At 36.8% G+C, this 15,098-nt stretch overlaps 1 protein-coding gene across 6 annotated transcripts in view; it reads left to right on the top strand.

Annotated features, from left to right (window-relative positions):
* Positions 1–15,098, top strand: part of CUNH8orf34 (chromosome unknown C8orf34 homolog) — a 149,726-nt gene that overhangs the window by 51,048 nt on the left and 83,580 nt on the right. For all 6 annotated transcript variants that reach the window (XM_054285176.1, XM_054285175.1, XM_054285171.1 and 3 more), the window contains 2 exons: positions 2,645–2,814; positions 6,661–6,827. In XM_054285176.1, coding sequence (XP_054141151.1) covers positions 2,645–2,814; positions 6,661–6,827 — 337 coding nt within the window. The remainder of the gene's footprint in view (positions 1–2,644; positions 2,815–6,660; positions 6,828–15,098) is intronic.

The following is a 15,098-nucleotide window of genomic DNA, read 5'->3' as shown; positions in this document are numbered from 1 at the left end:
CAAATGCTGTCCTCTCAGGTAGACGTTGCATCCAGCAGCCACATCTCGGCCCAGTGTGAAGAGCAGAATCAGCTGTCTGTCAGTCTTTCCCTTCTTCTCTTTTTCTCCACATAAAGAGAGCTTGAGTGTGTCAGTTTGGTAGCCACTGATGTGGATAAGTGGATGACACCTGGACTGCACCATGAAATAGTCCTCTTTGTTTTAGTGCAGATTTAAATACCTACCTGTACTGAAAATATTTCTGTGCACATTAATGTCACCGTCAATATCTTCTGCTATTTATGGATGAACGTAAATTGGGAATCAATTAAGATTCTAAATTTATATGAAAAAAAGCAACTGAAACTATAACATCTTGCTTGAGAACAGAATACTTCATCTCAGTATTTTTCAGCCTTTGAAACGGACTGCCAAATGAACATCCTGGTGTTCTGAATAGAGCTGTCTCTGCTTCGCCATTTGGTGCTTTCACTGAGGCTGCTTATGTAGTTGAAAGGAGGACAATAAATTAGGTCAGTGAAACCATAGTGTACTGAACTAACACAATTCAAAAAGGAAAGTAAGGTGATAAAGTGGGGCAAAGCAGGACTGTGTAATGTAAATTACATTTCTGTTAAGTAGAGTATGAAAGTGCTACTTTATCCCTAAAATGCCTTCAGAAGAAATTAGCATAGTGAAGACAGTCACAGAGTGCATGTTCTACTTATGTATATGTTGATTTTGCAGTGTATAGTGTCAGGAAAAACTTATGGGCAAATTTTTTGGTGCTTTGCATTTTCATTTAAGGGACTGAAAGCTTTTAGCAAGATTGACAGTGCAAGTTATTCTATCTAACTCGTTCCAGGAACAATTTTTATTAATTATTAGAAACTATCCTAGGGAGAAAGGGACAGGATAAAATAACTAGAATAACAGTAATAAATCTCAGAAGGGGCCAGATGGTTAATTAACTAATGTAAGCACCTTGTGTAATGAAGGCATTATGAGCGGTGAAACAATCTTTTTTCTAAGCTCACAAGAATTGTTACACTTGTGACAATTTACACTTGTCAAGTGCCCAGAGGTGACTGTCATCTAGTGTACATTACTTGACTATGCCACAGCTCCAAATAGAGGCACAAAACAGGTATTTGCAAGTCCGTAAAAAACCTTAACTCCAGTGGTTAAGTATCCTAAAACATCTGAAGCCATGGATTCAATTATCAGTGGTCCTTGCAGAAAAAAACATTGTGTAAAATTGAATTAGACAGTCAAGTGATTGAGAAATATGGACAGAGGTATGGGGAGTGGAGTGTGGAAAAACAATCATAGACACATTGCAGAAAGCAAAACAAAAGAACAAGGGTGAATGAGTCAGATCCGGGACCTGGGTTACATTTGACTCTCAAAATAGAGGTTCTTGTGCTCAGCAAAATTGTAGTGTGTACTCAGAGGGTAAATATAGTCATATTGAAAGCACTTTGCAACTTTTCTTTTTGGTTGTTTTTGTTTGTTACTTTCATTTCAATAGAGGCCTCTACTTCAAACTGCTTTTACTGTATCTGTTTCAATTAGGAGGAGATTTTCAAAAGTGGTTTGTTTTTAGGAAAGAGATAAAATATGGTTTCTAGGCTACCTAGTCAGTGTGCTATACTTTTTCCAGATGCTTTTTGTTTGGAAAGCATTCTTTTATGGCAGGAATATTTATTGAGGCACTAAGTTAGGTAACAACCAAGGATTTGCTTTCCTATAATTTTCACTCATTAAATGATAGAAATTTATCTCTCCTAATTAGGCACACTGTGTTTGAAATACCTTTAGTAGCCGATGAACAGTTTCATTGAAGAAAAATAATTATTCCTATCCCATAATTTCATATCCTTTTTTTTTTCTGGTATACAGATGTGTTTTTTAGTTTGACTATGCTGTTCTAAATGACTCTTTATATACAACCATTCTAGTATAATTGAAAACAGAAATACTCACTACATCAGAATGCTATTTCATACAATTTAAGGACAACTTGTTGCTTTAATCTGAGATGGTGCAAGTTATTGCTATTGTTTTGAATATGTCAGTTATATTTTGCTTGCTTCTTGTAATCCTGTCCAGTTTATTGTCCTCCAGTAAGTGATTAAAAATAGTTTCAGAAATGCTTTTTATTCGAATGTTAATACCATTTTCAGAATAGAAAGATACATTATGTAAAGCCCAGCAGGGTTATTTTTAAAATGCAAAATGCAGATGTAGTTACTAGTTTTGCATTAATTCATAATGCAAATAAGAGTGATGCTATTAATCTACAACAGTCTTTTGGTTGGGTTTTTTAGTACAAGTGGCCTTGTGTTGCTTAGCGGAAAAGATACACTGAAGGTTTTAAGAACTGTGCATTTATTTAAAAAAGTGATTTTTCTACAATTGCAGTTAAAAAAAATAAAGGAGTGATTTGAGGCATCAGGGCATCAGGGTACACAATTATTTCTTGGAATTTTGTTAATGAAGAACTTTTCCTTAGTTCATCATTGTTTCTGGGTATTTTGTAGCCCTCTAAAATGGTAATGCAATGTATTGGTTTTGTACTTCTAAAATTTTTTTTTCTCTGTTTACATCTGTGGTTGAGAACAAACAGTCCATTGTTATTTTTTGTTATTTTATTTCTCTTCAGGACACAGCAGGTTTTAACACCCCCCTTCTCAGACCTCGTGTTATTGGAGAATGGATTGGCCGTGAAGAGAATGATGCAGACCCTCTGGCTGCTGAGATGCTGCAGCCACCAATACCAAGGAATAAAAATGAGCAGTGGGACAGCGAGGATAGCAGCAGTCCTGGAGGAAGGTGGGTTTTTGATCTGGCCTAGAAACTCTTATTTTGTGAAACAGAGGTATCTTTGTTACAAAAATCCCATTTCTGAGGGCAGAGTGCAGAGGTTTTGAATTCTCGTGCCATAGTGTGGGCACATGCAGAATAAGTAGAAGTCATTAATATGTGACTTTTTTCTTCTCATGCTTTTCGAAATGATTAACTTAATACCTATTTACAATCCTATGGATTAATTCCCATGAGAAAAGCTAAGTGTATTTTGACATGGTTGGGGTCCATTGTGTAATAATGTTGTGATGTATAGCTTCATTCAGATACTTCATACCCTTCTGTCTTTCCCAGGCTGGTAGTAGCTATTTATTAATCTTCCTGACACTTCAGTGATAAATCTGGTTTTCTCATTTAAAGGAGAGATAGGCAAGGGAAGCAGTATCTATGTTATTTTTAACAGGACTTCCTAAATTCATTTTCATTTCACATCTTAGCTTTTTTGGTGTTAATAACAAGTCTTTCTCGAAGAGAAATTTTGTTCTCTGCAGTAAATAATTTCTGAAGATTTATTGTGCTTGACTGAAAGAGTTTGTGCTTCAGCTTCGTGGGAGAGAATACTATAATTCAAGGAGTCAATTTGCCATGATTTAAAGATATGTTTATCACAGAAGGTTAAGTACTCACAGACTTGCTTTAAAAGGGATAAATCTTCTGCACTGCCTCTGTTAATTGACTTAAGCACCTACATTTCTCCCTTAGCCTTGGAGCATATCCCTTGGGTTATAACTAGTACTTTGATTGGAGCAGACATCTTTTTCTTCCTTTTTTTAGAAGGCAGAAACTCTCTGCTTTCCCTTTGAAAAGGTCTGAGGTATTCCTTCACTTCACATTCTTCCATGTACCTTCTACATTGGAATTCACCTCTGTGTCACACTGAAACTAATGTGTCACTGGCTGTGCTCTTACAGACTGCATTCATTAACTTTCCTCACATCTTGGGAATATTTGTTACCCATGAGTACTGCATTTAATTAGATTATCGTGGGGGTAGCTCTGAGTACTACTATTTCAAAGAAGTAGCAGTGTGTAGTAATGATCCCTCAGCCAGCCCTTGGACAGGAACCAACACAACTCAGACTCTGGGTCTCTTCAGTGCAGTTCCTGGGAAAATAATGGAGTCAGCAACTGGCACTGCAGCTTGATTGTGCTGGCCTGGATTTCTTTTTCCTTATTCAGCAGTTCAGTAAGGGCATTGAATAAAGATCTGTTCCATGTTTCAGAGCAAATTTAGGATATTGTATCCCTTCTGTCAATAGAAAGGAGAAGGAATAAGCATCTCTGTCTAATTTCCAGAAGAGAGCAAAGAGGTCTAGTTCTGAGCAACAGACATGATTCAAAGCAGCACATTTTTCTCTTTGTAGAGGATGGTACAAGCTGAGAGAAGCCTCACAGCTAATACTATAATTAAAAATGCGATTAATGGCTTTGAGTATAGTATTTGAGGAATCATGTCAAGTATCATGACAAAATCAGGTCTCCTGGTGTGTGAATAAGGAGAATATAGGGAACTTGATGCCAGGAAAGACTCATGGGATACTGATGTCTCTGTTTGTAGGTGTAGTAAGTGCTGAAGGCCTACTGAAAAATATGTATTGCTAAGTGGGAGTACTGATTTTCAGTGGAAATGAGTAACTACTAAATTACATGCAGCATATGGATTTACATTTGGATGACTGATTTTATGTCTGGGATAATTCTTTGCTTCATTAGCATTTCATCAGTTTTTGTATGGTATTTATAAAAATCATGTTTGCAGTCTTGCAAACGAATCATAAAGTTGCAGAACTTCAAGACTGTGGTGATTCTAAAATTGATGTCAACTATATATGGAAATTTTAAAGACCCATGTTGATCAGGGTTAATCTGAATATTTAATAATATTTCACTAATAACTGGCAGTTTCTTCAAGGTCTGATTTAATGTTACTATGAATTAAAGTGCTATTAGCAGAATTTTGGAAATGACCACACACCAAATGCACAAGCCAAGTACCAAGTAATAATAACTTAGTTTTAATGTAGTGAATAACTAGTGCATCTAAAAGTAGTGGGAAGAGTGTGTTTTGCTCTCAAAAGAGTGACTTTATCAGTTGTAAAGAAAGATTGTCTATGTCATCTGTATTGCAGTAATCTATTTCATAGTCAATGTAGCCTTAAGTAGTTAAGTTACCTTTTGTAAAAACAAGTTTCATTTTGGAAAATGAAAGAGAGGGCAATTTGAAATATCCACATTCAGTGTTTCCAATTTTATCTTGTTAAATTTTATTTAGTAACACTTTTAATAAAGGGTGATAGATTGTTTATCACTATTTATCAGGATTTATGGGATAAACCAGCAAACTCTTAGAACTAATTATGATACTCAGTTAAAATACAAGAATGGGAAAGTCAAAGCTGTAATAATTTTATTATTTCCAGGTCGTATGTTTTGTTTTACCTGTCGCTAAACATAAGGAAATGGTACATATATGAAACACAGTATAAATATCCAAAGGATTAGGCACTGACAAATCACTGGTAGAGTAAGTGGCATCAGTGTAGTGTGACAGAATCACCAGTTCCCCCTGAAAAACATGCATTCCTGTGATGATGAGCAACGGAAGCGGACATGTCATGTATTTGAAAGCCAGGCCCGGTAACTCAAAAGGAAAAAAAAAAAAAGAGCAACTGAAAGGACAGGTGTCACTCCTGCTGTGACTGGGAAGGACAATGTAGCCAGTCTGAAGTAGCTCTGTTAGAGATGTCTTGCCAACTGGATGAAGGGTCGCCTTTTTGTCCTCAATGTTCTGGATTGCTACAGAGGAAAGATTGTGTTTGTCACTGGTTTTGCACTGCTCTCTGTTGCTGCTGTAAGGAAGAAAGGCAAGGTATTAATAAGTGATAAGAGACCATAGAAGACTGCTTAGGGCAGTCCTGCTGGTACTGAGCTCATGTTTCAGAAATTTGAACTCCATGAAAATAGGATTAAACTCATTTCCAAGTCACTGTTAGTAGTTTTCTCCATGAAAAATTTCTTGGAGGAATTCTGAGAAGATGTAAGGCCATTGGGAATCTTCCTCCAGGGATAATGTATGTACACAGTGGGGAATTTGAGTGATTTTTATTAGATACTCTTGTCTCTTTGAGCGTGGAATGAACTAGGACAGCATAACCTGATGTCCTAAACTCAAAGCCTGTTCTTCATCTCCAAGGTGCACTTTGTCTTATTTTTGCTGAAGAAATGAACAATTGTTGATTATATTAAAAATCATACATTTGCAACAATTCTGCCTTCCTGCAACAGACTGTAAGGACAGTCTGAGGTGCTGGTGGTATGCTCATGAGGTGCCCCTCATGTGGGGCACCAAACTTCTGTCTGCTTTGTGTTGATACAGTAAGGAATGACAAACTGTAGCAAGTCCTGCCTTAGACCTTTCTAACATCTGTGCAATTCCAGTTGTCTGTTATTTAGGTCAGAGGCACAACTCAACAAATCAGGAAAAATGGTATAATCCTGTGGGGTAATGGTATCAAAACCACTCTAGAGAGCAGTTCTTTATTGTTAACTTCTTGTTATGCTTATCAGTATCAATAGCTTATCAATAGCTTAGCAATACTGATTACTAATTGACATCCTGTCATTCTATATGTGTAGCTTATTTAGACTTGATTAGTGCACAAAAAAATCAATGGGAAATTTCCCAAATTCAATCAAAACTTTAGGTAGAAACTGAAAATACAAAATGTCTTAGAACATCCAATGATCAGGGAATGAGTGATGCATTTTGAAGAGGGCACCAGTAAGAGAAAGTTGTGCTTTCCTCCCTCACAGCTTAAAAATGGAGCCAAAGACCAAAGGATTAAAACATCAACAGCAGCAACATAAGAAGCTGCTGGCTGCCATGCTTTCTCAGGACTCCTTTGATTCTGCTCAAAGCACAGCTCCATCTGTAACCGAAGAAGACATTGACAATGAAGATGATGCAATGGAACTACTGGGTAACTGCAAAAAATTATGTGTATTTTCTGAATTTTTTTATTATAAAAAATCAAACAGAGATTAGTCAGAAACTGCTCCCTATGCTTGAAGCTAAAGTATTTAGCAGCTGTGTGAAGGTTCATTGGGGTTTAACATGAAACTTTCAGGAGAAATATAAGGAGGACCATAAATGTGTGTGAATAAACTCCTAGCTGCTTCCAAATTCCGTGAAATAAAATGCTTCAGGTGCTTAAAGTAATTAATTTGGTTTCCTACATAAATCCCTTTCACATTTTATTTGCAGAATGTATTTCTCTACAAGGAACAGAATCAGCTTCACTGTCTTTCATCTGGTTCTACTTTTTCTTAGCTGCATCACAGTTTTAGCCAGTAGTTTTTTTTTTACTTACTAGCTACCTAAAGCTTATGTAATGTGAATTTGTAACCTCTTCAGAGGATTTGGTTGTAATTTTCCACTAGACCGTATTGCATCTTAAATTGCATTCTAGAAGACTTCATGCTCGTTGCTGCCTCCATTTCCCAGAATTACTAATTGTATTTAATTACTAATGGTTCTAATTGTACTTAATAATTTATTTTCTGCTATTTTTCAGATTTTCAGTGTATGATGCTTAAAAGGCAGTCATGGATTTCATTATTTGTTAACAGTTTCTGTTCAATGGAACTTTATGTGGGATCAAAGCATGGGAAATTCACAATCTCAGAATAACTGAAGTTTCTTGAGTTTATGAATTCTGGCATGATTTCTCTTTTTCAGGTTGGACCTTAATCTAAAAATCAGGAAAACATATGCTGCTCGTTTTACTTTCTATATTTCTTTTGCATCCTTACTATAGTCTTCAAAGAAACACAGTAGAGTTGAGGTTGGAGGGGACTGGTGGATGTGTCTAGCACAACCTTTTGCTCAAAAAAATCAGCTATAGAAGGTTCTTATGAGTGAACTTTGACTTTGTCCAAAGATGGAGATTCTACAACATCTCTGGGCAGCCTGTTCCGGTGCTTGACCATGCTTATGGTGAAAAAAATTAAAAATATTATGTTTAATTAATTGCAAATTAATACATAATTTCCTTTTATTTTTCAGTAGTTTTAAGTTTCATATATGCATCTCTTTTACAAGAAAGAAGAGAATGGCCTGGATCACTCTTTATTTATCACATACAGAATAGATTTTTTGTTAATTTCTGTGCAGATAGTGAGCAAAATGTATCCAATAGATGTACAGATTTTTTCATCCAGACACTTGAATCCCTGAAGGTATCTGGAATCAAGAAGGCAGTATAAAGGAATTTTCTAGTGTCTTGACGCTTGGGTAGAAAATGATCTATGTACAAGCTAGTGTTTTGGGTTTTTTTTTAATTAGTACTTGATTGTAAGAATGCATTCTAGTTTTGTGCCAATGCAGAAGAACTAAGAAAGTTCATGAGCAGGACCTCCAGTTTGAGAAGGGTGTTATATAAATGAATGTAAGATTCTGAGGCAAACTCCTGACATATTTGAGGAGTGCCTTTAGTGATTATAACGTTGCCATGTTATAGTAACAGCCGCTGAGAGTTCAATATACACTGAGCTTTTAGTGGTATTTAAAGTGCTGTGCTTCTGAAAAACTGGCTTTTATTTTAATTCTCATTTTGCAGTTTGCTGACAGTATATGTTATATTTGGTATAGTGGTTACACTACACTACATTCCCCAGAAATGCTCAAAATTTGACACTATGACTGTGTTACATGGGAAGGGTGTTTTAGTTTTCATTTGAAGGTAACATAAAGAAATTCAATTCCTGTCAGCAAATATGGGTATTTTTCATTGCTGTATTTTCCAAGTCAGTAACTGTTACTGTGATTGGTTTTTTGTTTTTTGGCTTTTTTTTATTAATATGTACCACATTAGTCTGTTAACTGCTTTGTTGCTTTTTACACAACCTCTATGCAGTATAACTAATTTCAAGTCATGGCTTTCTGCCATCATTGAATTGCAGAGCATTGTTGCATATAGCTCTTTGATTTGTTCTCTTCAGAGTTCAGTATTCTTTGTTTATTCAACCCTTTCTTAAAAAATTAGAAAACTTTATGCTCCTAAGTCAGGATTCTGGGAAAACTGTTCTACAATTTATAGCAGATAATTTAAAGTGTACACTACATTTAAAATGCAGAACACAAACATCCATCTTTAGGTGTGTTCAAGAGGATCTTTTTCAGATTTTGGTTGATTTATTTAGGTATTAAAAGCATGAAGCTGACTTTTTGCATGTTTTCTTTAAAAACCTCCATCGCCTAGGTGAGTCGATGAAGCTTTTAGAATTCTTTTATATTCCAAATAAAAGAAGCAATTACATTGTTATCCATTTCAAAAGAAATGTATGTGCAAAGAAGAAAAAGAATGTTACAGGTCTATATTCTGATTTCAGTTATCACTTTTTATATGTAAGATAGGATGCATAGGAGAGCTGTTCCCATGCTGGTGACTTTCTAAGTGTGTTCAGTTAAGCAAGTGACTGAAATACATTAGTGACAGATAACATCATAATGGGAAGGATCTTCTTGACTTCAAAAAGCTGAGAACTATAACTGTCAATTCACATGTGTTTGTAAATCTTGAAGGGTCTGGGATGTCTGGGACAAAATTATATCAAGGGACTAATTTTTTGCACATCATAATGCCAAGTATTGTGTTTTGTAAATCTAACCGGGAGCTGGCGTAATCATTTGAGAAATTCTGCAGCCATTTTTGGAGTTCTAAGACTTTTGGGCTTAAGCTGTCTCTCATATTTTGGTGAAGTCCACTGAGACTTGGAAATTATGTTACTCTCTCAGTATCTCACTGATGTGCATTGGAGAAGGCTGAACTGTTACTTTCCCTGAAGTTGCTGTGAATATTGATTATACAGTCACCAAAGCATGACTCGTTTGGTTTTAAAAAATCAATTGACTAAGTGTAAAAATATAATTGTTTAAGTGTATTGCTGTGCATACACATACACATTGTAAAAATATATGGATTTCTGTAGCACACTTGTATACTATAATGTATACTTAAATATACATTCTTAAAGTTTTTACAAGTTAAGGAAGATGAGAAAGACATTCTGTGTTGTTTTACACAATCATGGTATAGAAAACAAGTCCTGTGAGGAGCAGCTTAGGGAACGAGGGTCGTTGGCCTGGAGAAAAGGAGGCTCAGAGGAAACCTTGTCACATTCTCCAGCTTTCTGAAACAAGGTCAGATGGAGTTTTCTGTCTTCTCCCATGTAAGAAGTGATAGGACAAGGCCACAGGTCATGCCAGGGGAAATTTAGGTTAAATATTAGGAAAAGTTTTTTCATGGAAGGGTTTGTCAAGTATTTTAACAGGCTGCCCAAGGAAATGGCTGAGTCATTAACCCTGGAGGGATTTAAAAGATGTGTAGATGTGACACTTAAGGACATGGTTTAGTGGTGGACTTGGCAGTGCTAGGGCAATGGTTGAACTTGATGATCTTAATGGTCTTTTCCAGCCCAAATGATTCTATGTTTCAAGTCATAATACTCAAGCAGCAATTTCTTGGATTTGCCCAATCTCTCTGTGTGCTCACAGTACTAAAAGTGTTACCATGTGTTAACAGATGCTGTGCAGTAGCTAACTCTATAGCACCTCTGCAAAGGAGACCCAGAAGTTCACTCATACAACTGTGGTTGAAGTTGAAGCCAAATTCCTGCAATTGATATATATGCCAGTCTGTTTGATTCTGAAGAGCATCTCTGATTTCAATGCAAATAATCTTATATCTGAGCTGAACTTAATTGTTTGGAGCATCGGGACTTGTAAAACTCTTCTTTTCTTTGGAGCTGTTTTCACAAAAATGATGGGTTTTTTTCCATAATGTATAAATTTAAAGTGAAAGTTCAGTGATTGTTTGCCTCTGTTTATTATGTGTAATTCCTTCTATACAGTAATAAACCAGAATCTTTCAAGATAGAAATGCCCTTCAATTAGTAATAAACTTTCCAATTATTGCTTTGGGAGATACCTGATGTGTTCTTTTTCCTTTAATAACTCTTCTTCTAATCTTTAGAATTTCTTTTTTCTCTTCAAGAGCTTTCAAATGTTAATTATTTAATTATTTTAACACCCTTGAAAGGTTGTCTGGTGATATATTTACATTTTATAATAAGAGAAGATAAATAGAATATAGTGGAGATTGCATTTGCCTGAAGGATGAGACTGTAGCTCAGTGTCTGTAGTTTACCCCTTAAATATCTATACTGCTTTTTTAATGAGCCTCTGAGTCATTAATGAAAGGGTGTGCAATCTGCAGTGTTTTCAGTGCATTTCCTCTGATTTAACAGATGTTTTCCTTGGTTTCTAAAGGTCTTTGACAACATGCAGGAAACTGACTCTAGGCATGATAAATTATACTAATACTAGCAGCAGGTTGTTGTTTTTTGTTGACTTTCCCAGATGAACAAAACCTTCTCCATTATGTGACTAGCATACAGAATTTTCAGAAAAGAGACCACAAAGCCCTGGGAAAGATGATGTGAATTGTACTACATCTTCCGAACAGTTTTCTGGCCTGTAGCCCGTTTTGTTGTCATTTAAGTAGAATGATTGTTTGAGAGAAAGATGTATGAATTGCTCCTAATGTTCCGTTTCACTGAGTCTTGTGTTTTTGGAAGCTGTTGGGAAATCGGCGAAACTACCAGTGGGCATGTGCTGTGTAGGGCAGGAGCAGAGAATGACACCCCGGGGAGACAGGAGGCCTCCTCTGCATGCAGAGACTGGCTGTGCTGTACACTGCAAAGTTTTCAGTGGCAGATACAGTGCACTGGTGTGTGTGTAACAGATGTCCTCTAGAAGAGCACTCAAGCTCCATCAGGTGTGGGTTTAAATACCTTTTTTGAGGTAAAAGTTCAGCAAATAGCATATTCAGTTTTTCTAGTTTTTCTGCAAATGTATAAAGTCACAGAGCAAGAGAAATGTGCAGGTCTGTTTAATGTCATTCATGGAGTTCATTGATTTCACTTCATCTTGTGGCCTTTTGCTAAGAGACAGAAACATCTGTGAGAATATTTTAGTTCATCTGAGAATAAGAAAAGCTTTAACTTGTTTTCAAAGGAGAGGGATTTGGTATTTAAAGTCCTAATAGAATCCTGCTCTTGCATTTTACTATGCTTAATACTAGAGGTATTTGATGTTTAAATAGAATTTTTGGACTGACAATAGATTTCAGTAAGCTAAGTTTGTTTGGTTAAGAGTGTGTTAGAATAAATTATTAAATGAATTAGTCACATATTGCAACACTTGTTACAACTGCTGTTTAGATAAGCATAAAATGGATTGAAAGTGAGGTTGATTGTGCTTCATATTGCTATAGGGAAAGTAGAGAGAGAAAACCAATTATAGCTAGAGATACTAGCTTTTCTTGAGTTGAAACAAGTTACATGAGCTAAATAAAAAAGCTTCAAAAGAATGATTAATTATCAAGGAATAGATGTGTACTGAATGTAATGATATGCAGAACCCTAAAATGTCTTTCATTTATAGTTTGTAAAAGAAAACCATTTATTTTAAACATGTATCTAAACAAGAGTGGAGAAAGTGTATGTCCACTACTAAACAAGTCCTATGCACGACATCTACACCACTCAAGCCACTTTCCTGGGCATCACCTGGCATGAGTTGGATCCTTGTGCTGTCACTTGCTACGTGGGAGAAGAAAAGACCTGGCTACAATGTCCTTTCAGGGAGTGGAAGAGATCAGGTCACCCCTGATCTCCAGGCAAACCCATCTCCCTCAGCTGCTTCTCATTATACTTATGTCCCAGACCCTTCACCAGCTGCCTTTTTCTGGATATGTTCCAGCACTACAATGTCTTTCTTTTAATGAGGGGTCCTAAACTGAGCGCAGGATTTGAGGTTGGCCTCATCGGTACTGAGTACAGAGGGACAATCACTGCCCTGGTCTTGCTATTCTTGATCCAAGCCGGGATGCCATTGGCCTTCTTGGGCACACGGCTGTTTCATGTTCAGTCATCTATCAACCAGCACTCCCAGGTCCTTTTTCACTGGGAAACTTTCCAACCACGCTGCTCCAGCTTGTAGCACTGAGTAGGGTTGTTGAGACCCAAGGGCAGCACCCACCTCTTTGCCTTGGCTCATCAATCCAGCCTGTCCAGATCCCTCTGCAGAGCCTTCTTTTGGCAGATCAACACTCCTGCCCAATTGGTGTCATCTGCAAACAGACTCAGGGTGGCCTTGATCCCTTCATCCAGATTATTAAACAGGGCTGGCCTCAATACTGAGCCCTGGGGAACACCACTGGTGACCAGGCACGAGCTGGATGTAACTCTGTTCCCTGCCTTTCCAGACAGTTTTTTATTCAGTTAACAAGTGCACTTATCCAAACTGTGAGCAGCCAGTTTCTTCAGGAGAATACTGGGGAAATGGTGTCGATTACTGAATCCAGGGGGACACCATGCACAGAATTTCTGTTGTTCAATAAGTAGGTCACCTTGTTGTAGAAAGACATCATGTTGGTGAAGGAGACACTGCCTTTCATTAACCCCTACTTGGTAAGCCTGATCCCCATGGACATGAGGTTTTCCTTCATGTGCTGAGTGGTGGCTCTCGAGATGAGCTGCTCCATGGCCTTCCCTGGCACTGAGATCAGGCTAACAGATCTGTACTTCACCAGATCCTTCTGGCTGCTCTTCTAGACGTGTGTCACATTTGCTAACCTCTCAGATTTGCATGTCAATGAAGTATGTATGTACTTGCCCTGATCTTGTATCATCCCTAGAAATGGGATATCCCTAGGATGTTGGATAAATTGATGTCCAAACTACTTTGTACTTTGTTTAGGCATACTGGGGAAATCATTCTGTGGCAATATATTGAAGGAAATCCAGCAATGGATGTAATTACTTTAGTGCCTGGAACTGTTTTAGTGAGGATGCGGAGTCTCCAATATTAGTAATTGGCACTCGCATCCCCATATACTCTACATATATTCTTTAGCTTGCACTGCAGCTCAAAATGAGGATGTTGGAGTTCACAAGCTGGTTGGGGAGATCTGGCCCACTTGATTGACTAGTCTGTGTGCTAAACTTGCTGCCAGCTCCTGAGCAATTCCATTCTCTTTTTGAAGCATGCAGGGAAAGAAAGTAGGAAAAAAGTCAGTTACAGCAGTCAAACTTCTAATTTAGTAAGAAATTACAGGATTTCTTCACTTGGAGATTCAGAAGAGAGCAGGGGAACCCTGTGAGCTCTGGTGAGGTTATTTCCCATTCTGTTAAAGACATTTGAAATTGCTGTTTTTGTGCTAGGAGGACAGGGTTGATCTAGAGCTGTCCAGACAATTCAGGGAGGTGATAGCAGAGTGAGAGTTACTATGATTACTGGATTTTGGGTATCACAACCTCATAGAGCTAGTTTTTGAACTGCTTTATAAAATTCCTTTGCTTTGGGGCTCTTTTCAGCTACTGAGGAGAGATTGTTCATCCAAGTAATAGATAGGGAGAGAGATTCAAAGAGACATTTATGAATTTAATTCATACTGTGAGGCAATGGTGTGAAGGCAAGAAATTAGGTATCCAAACACATCAGAGCTTAGAGGTATTTTTCTTGTTAATATGTGGCTTGTTAATTAGTGTCATGTTTTTCTGAATTGCTAAAATATCAACTTCTATGAATAAATTGTCCTTTATTTTATATACACATAATTTACTGACAATAAGATAATTACTGCCAGCAAGAACATTCAGTGAAGTATAAATTTAGAAGGGTTTTGATAGTTGGCCATAGAGATCTACTTATACATATAAAATCATACATATAAGTTCTAAAAATCCCAAATAAAATATATTTTTTGCAAGAGTATTTCTTAGGTTTTGCATGCTAAATCATAGTGCTGTTTATAATAATGGACAGAATTTGGCATATATAACAATACAAAGAAAAAATTGAAACAAAATTAACCAAGCCAAAACTATGTATGAAATACTTTAAAACATGCTTTTCTGTTTGTTTTACTAAAATAGAATTTATTGAGAGGAAGGTGTTGGAAATCCATGTAGAAAAAGTGATTCCATTGCCATATGCTGCAGAACACCATAGCAACTTTTTAAAAAATTTGTATTAGGTTTTTCTGATGCATTAATTGCTTGGTGAAGCCTCTCCAATTGTTGAAACTTTAATTTAATGCCATTTGCAGAAAATGGGTTTATTTACATTTCCTGAATATAGTTGTATCTAGTACAGTTAGGGGAAATTGTGTGGCGTTTCTGAAGAA

This window comes from Melozone crissalis, unplaced genomic scaffold (assembly GCF_028551555.1).
Source record: "Melozone crissalis strain CALT ecotype California unplaced genomic scaffold, PUWL_Pcris_2 ptg000042l_1, whole genome shotgun sequence".
In the NCBI taxonomy this organism is placed as follows: Eukaryota; Metazoa; Chordata; class Aves; order Passeriformes; family Passerellidae; genus Melozone; species Melozone crissalis.
Note: the sequence above shows the minus strand (reverse complement) of the source record. Positions and strands in the feature narration are given on the sequence as shown.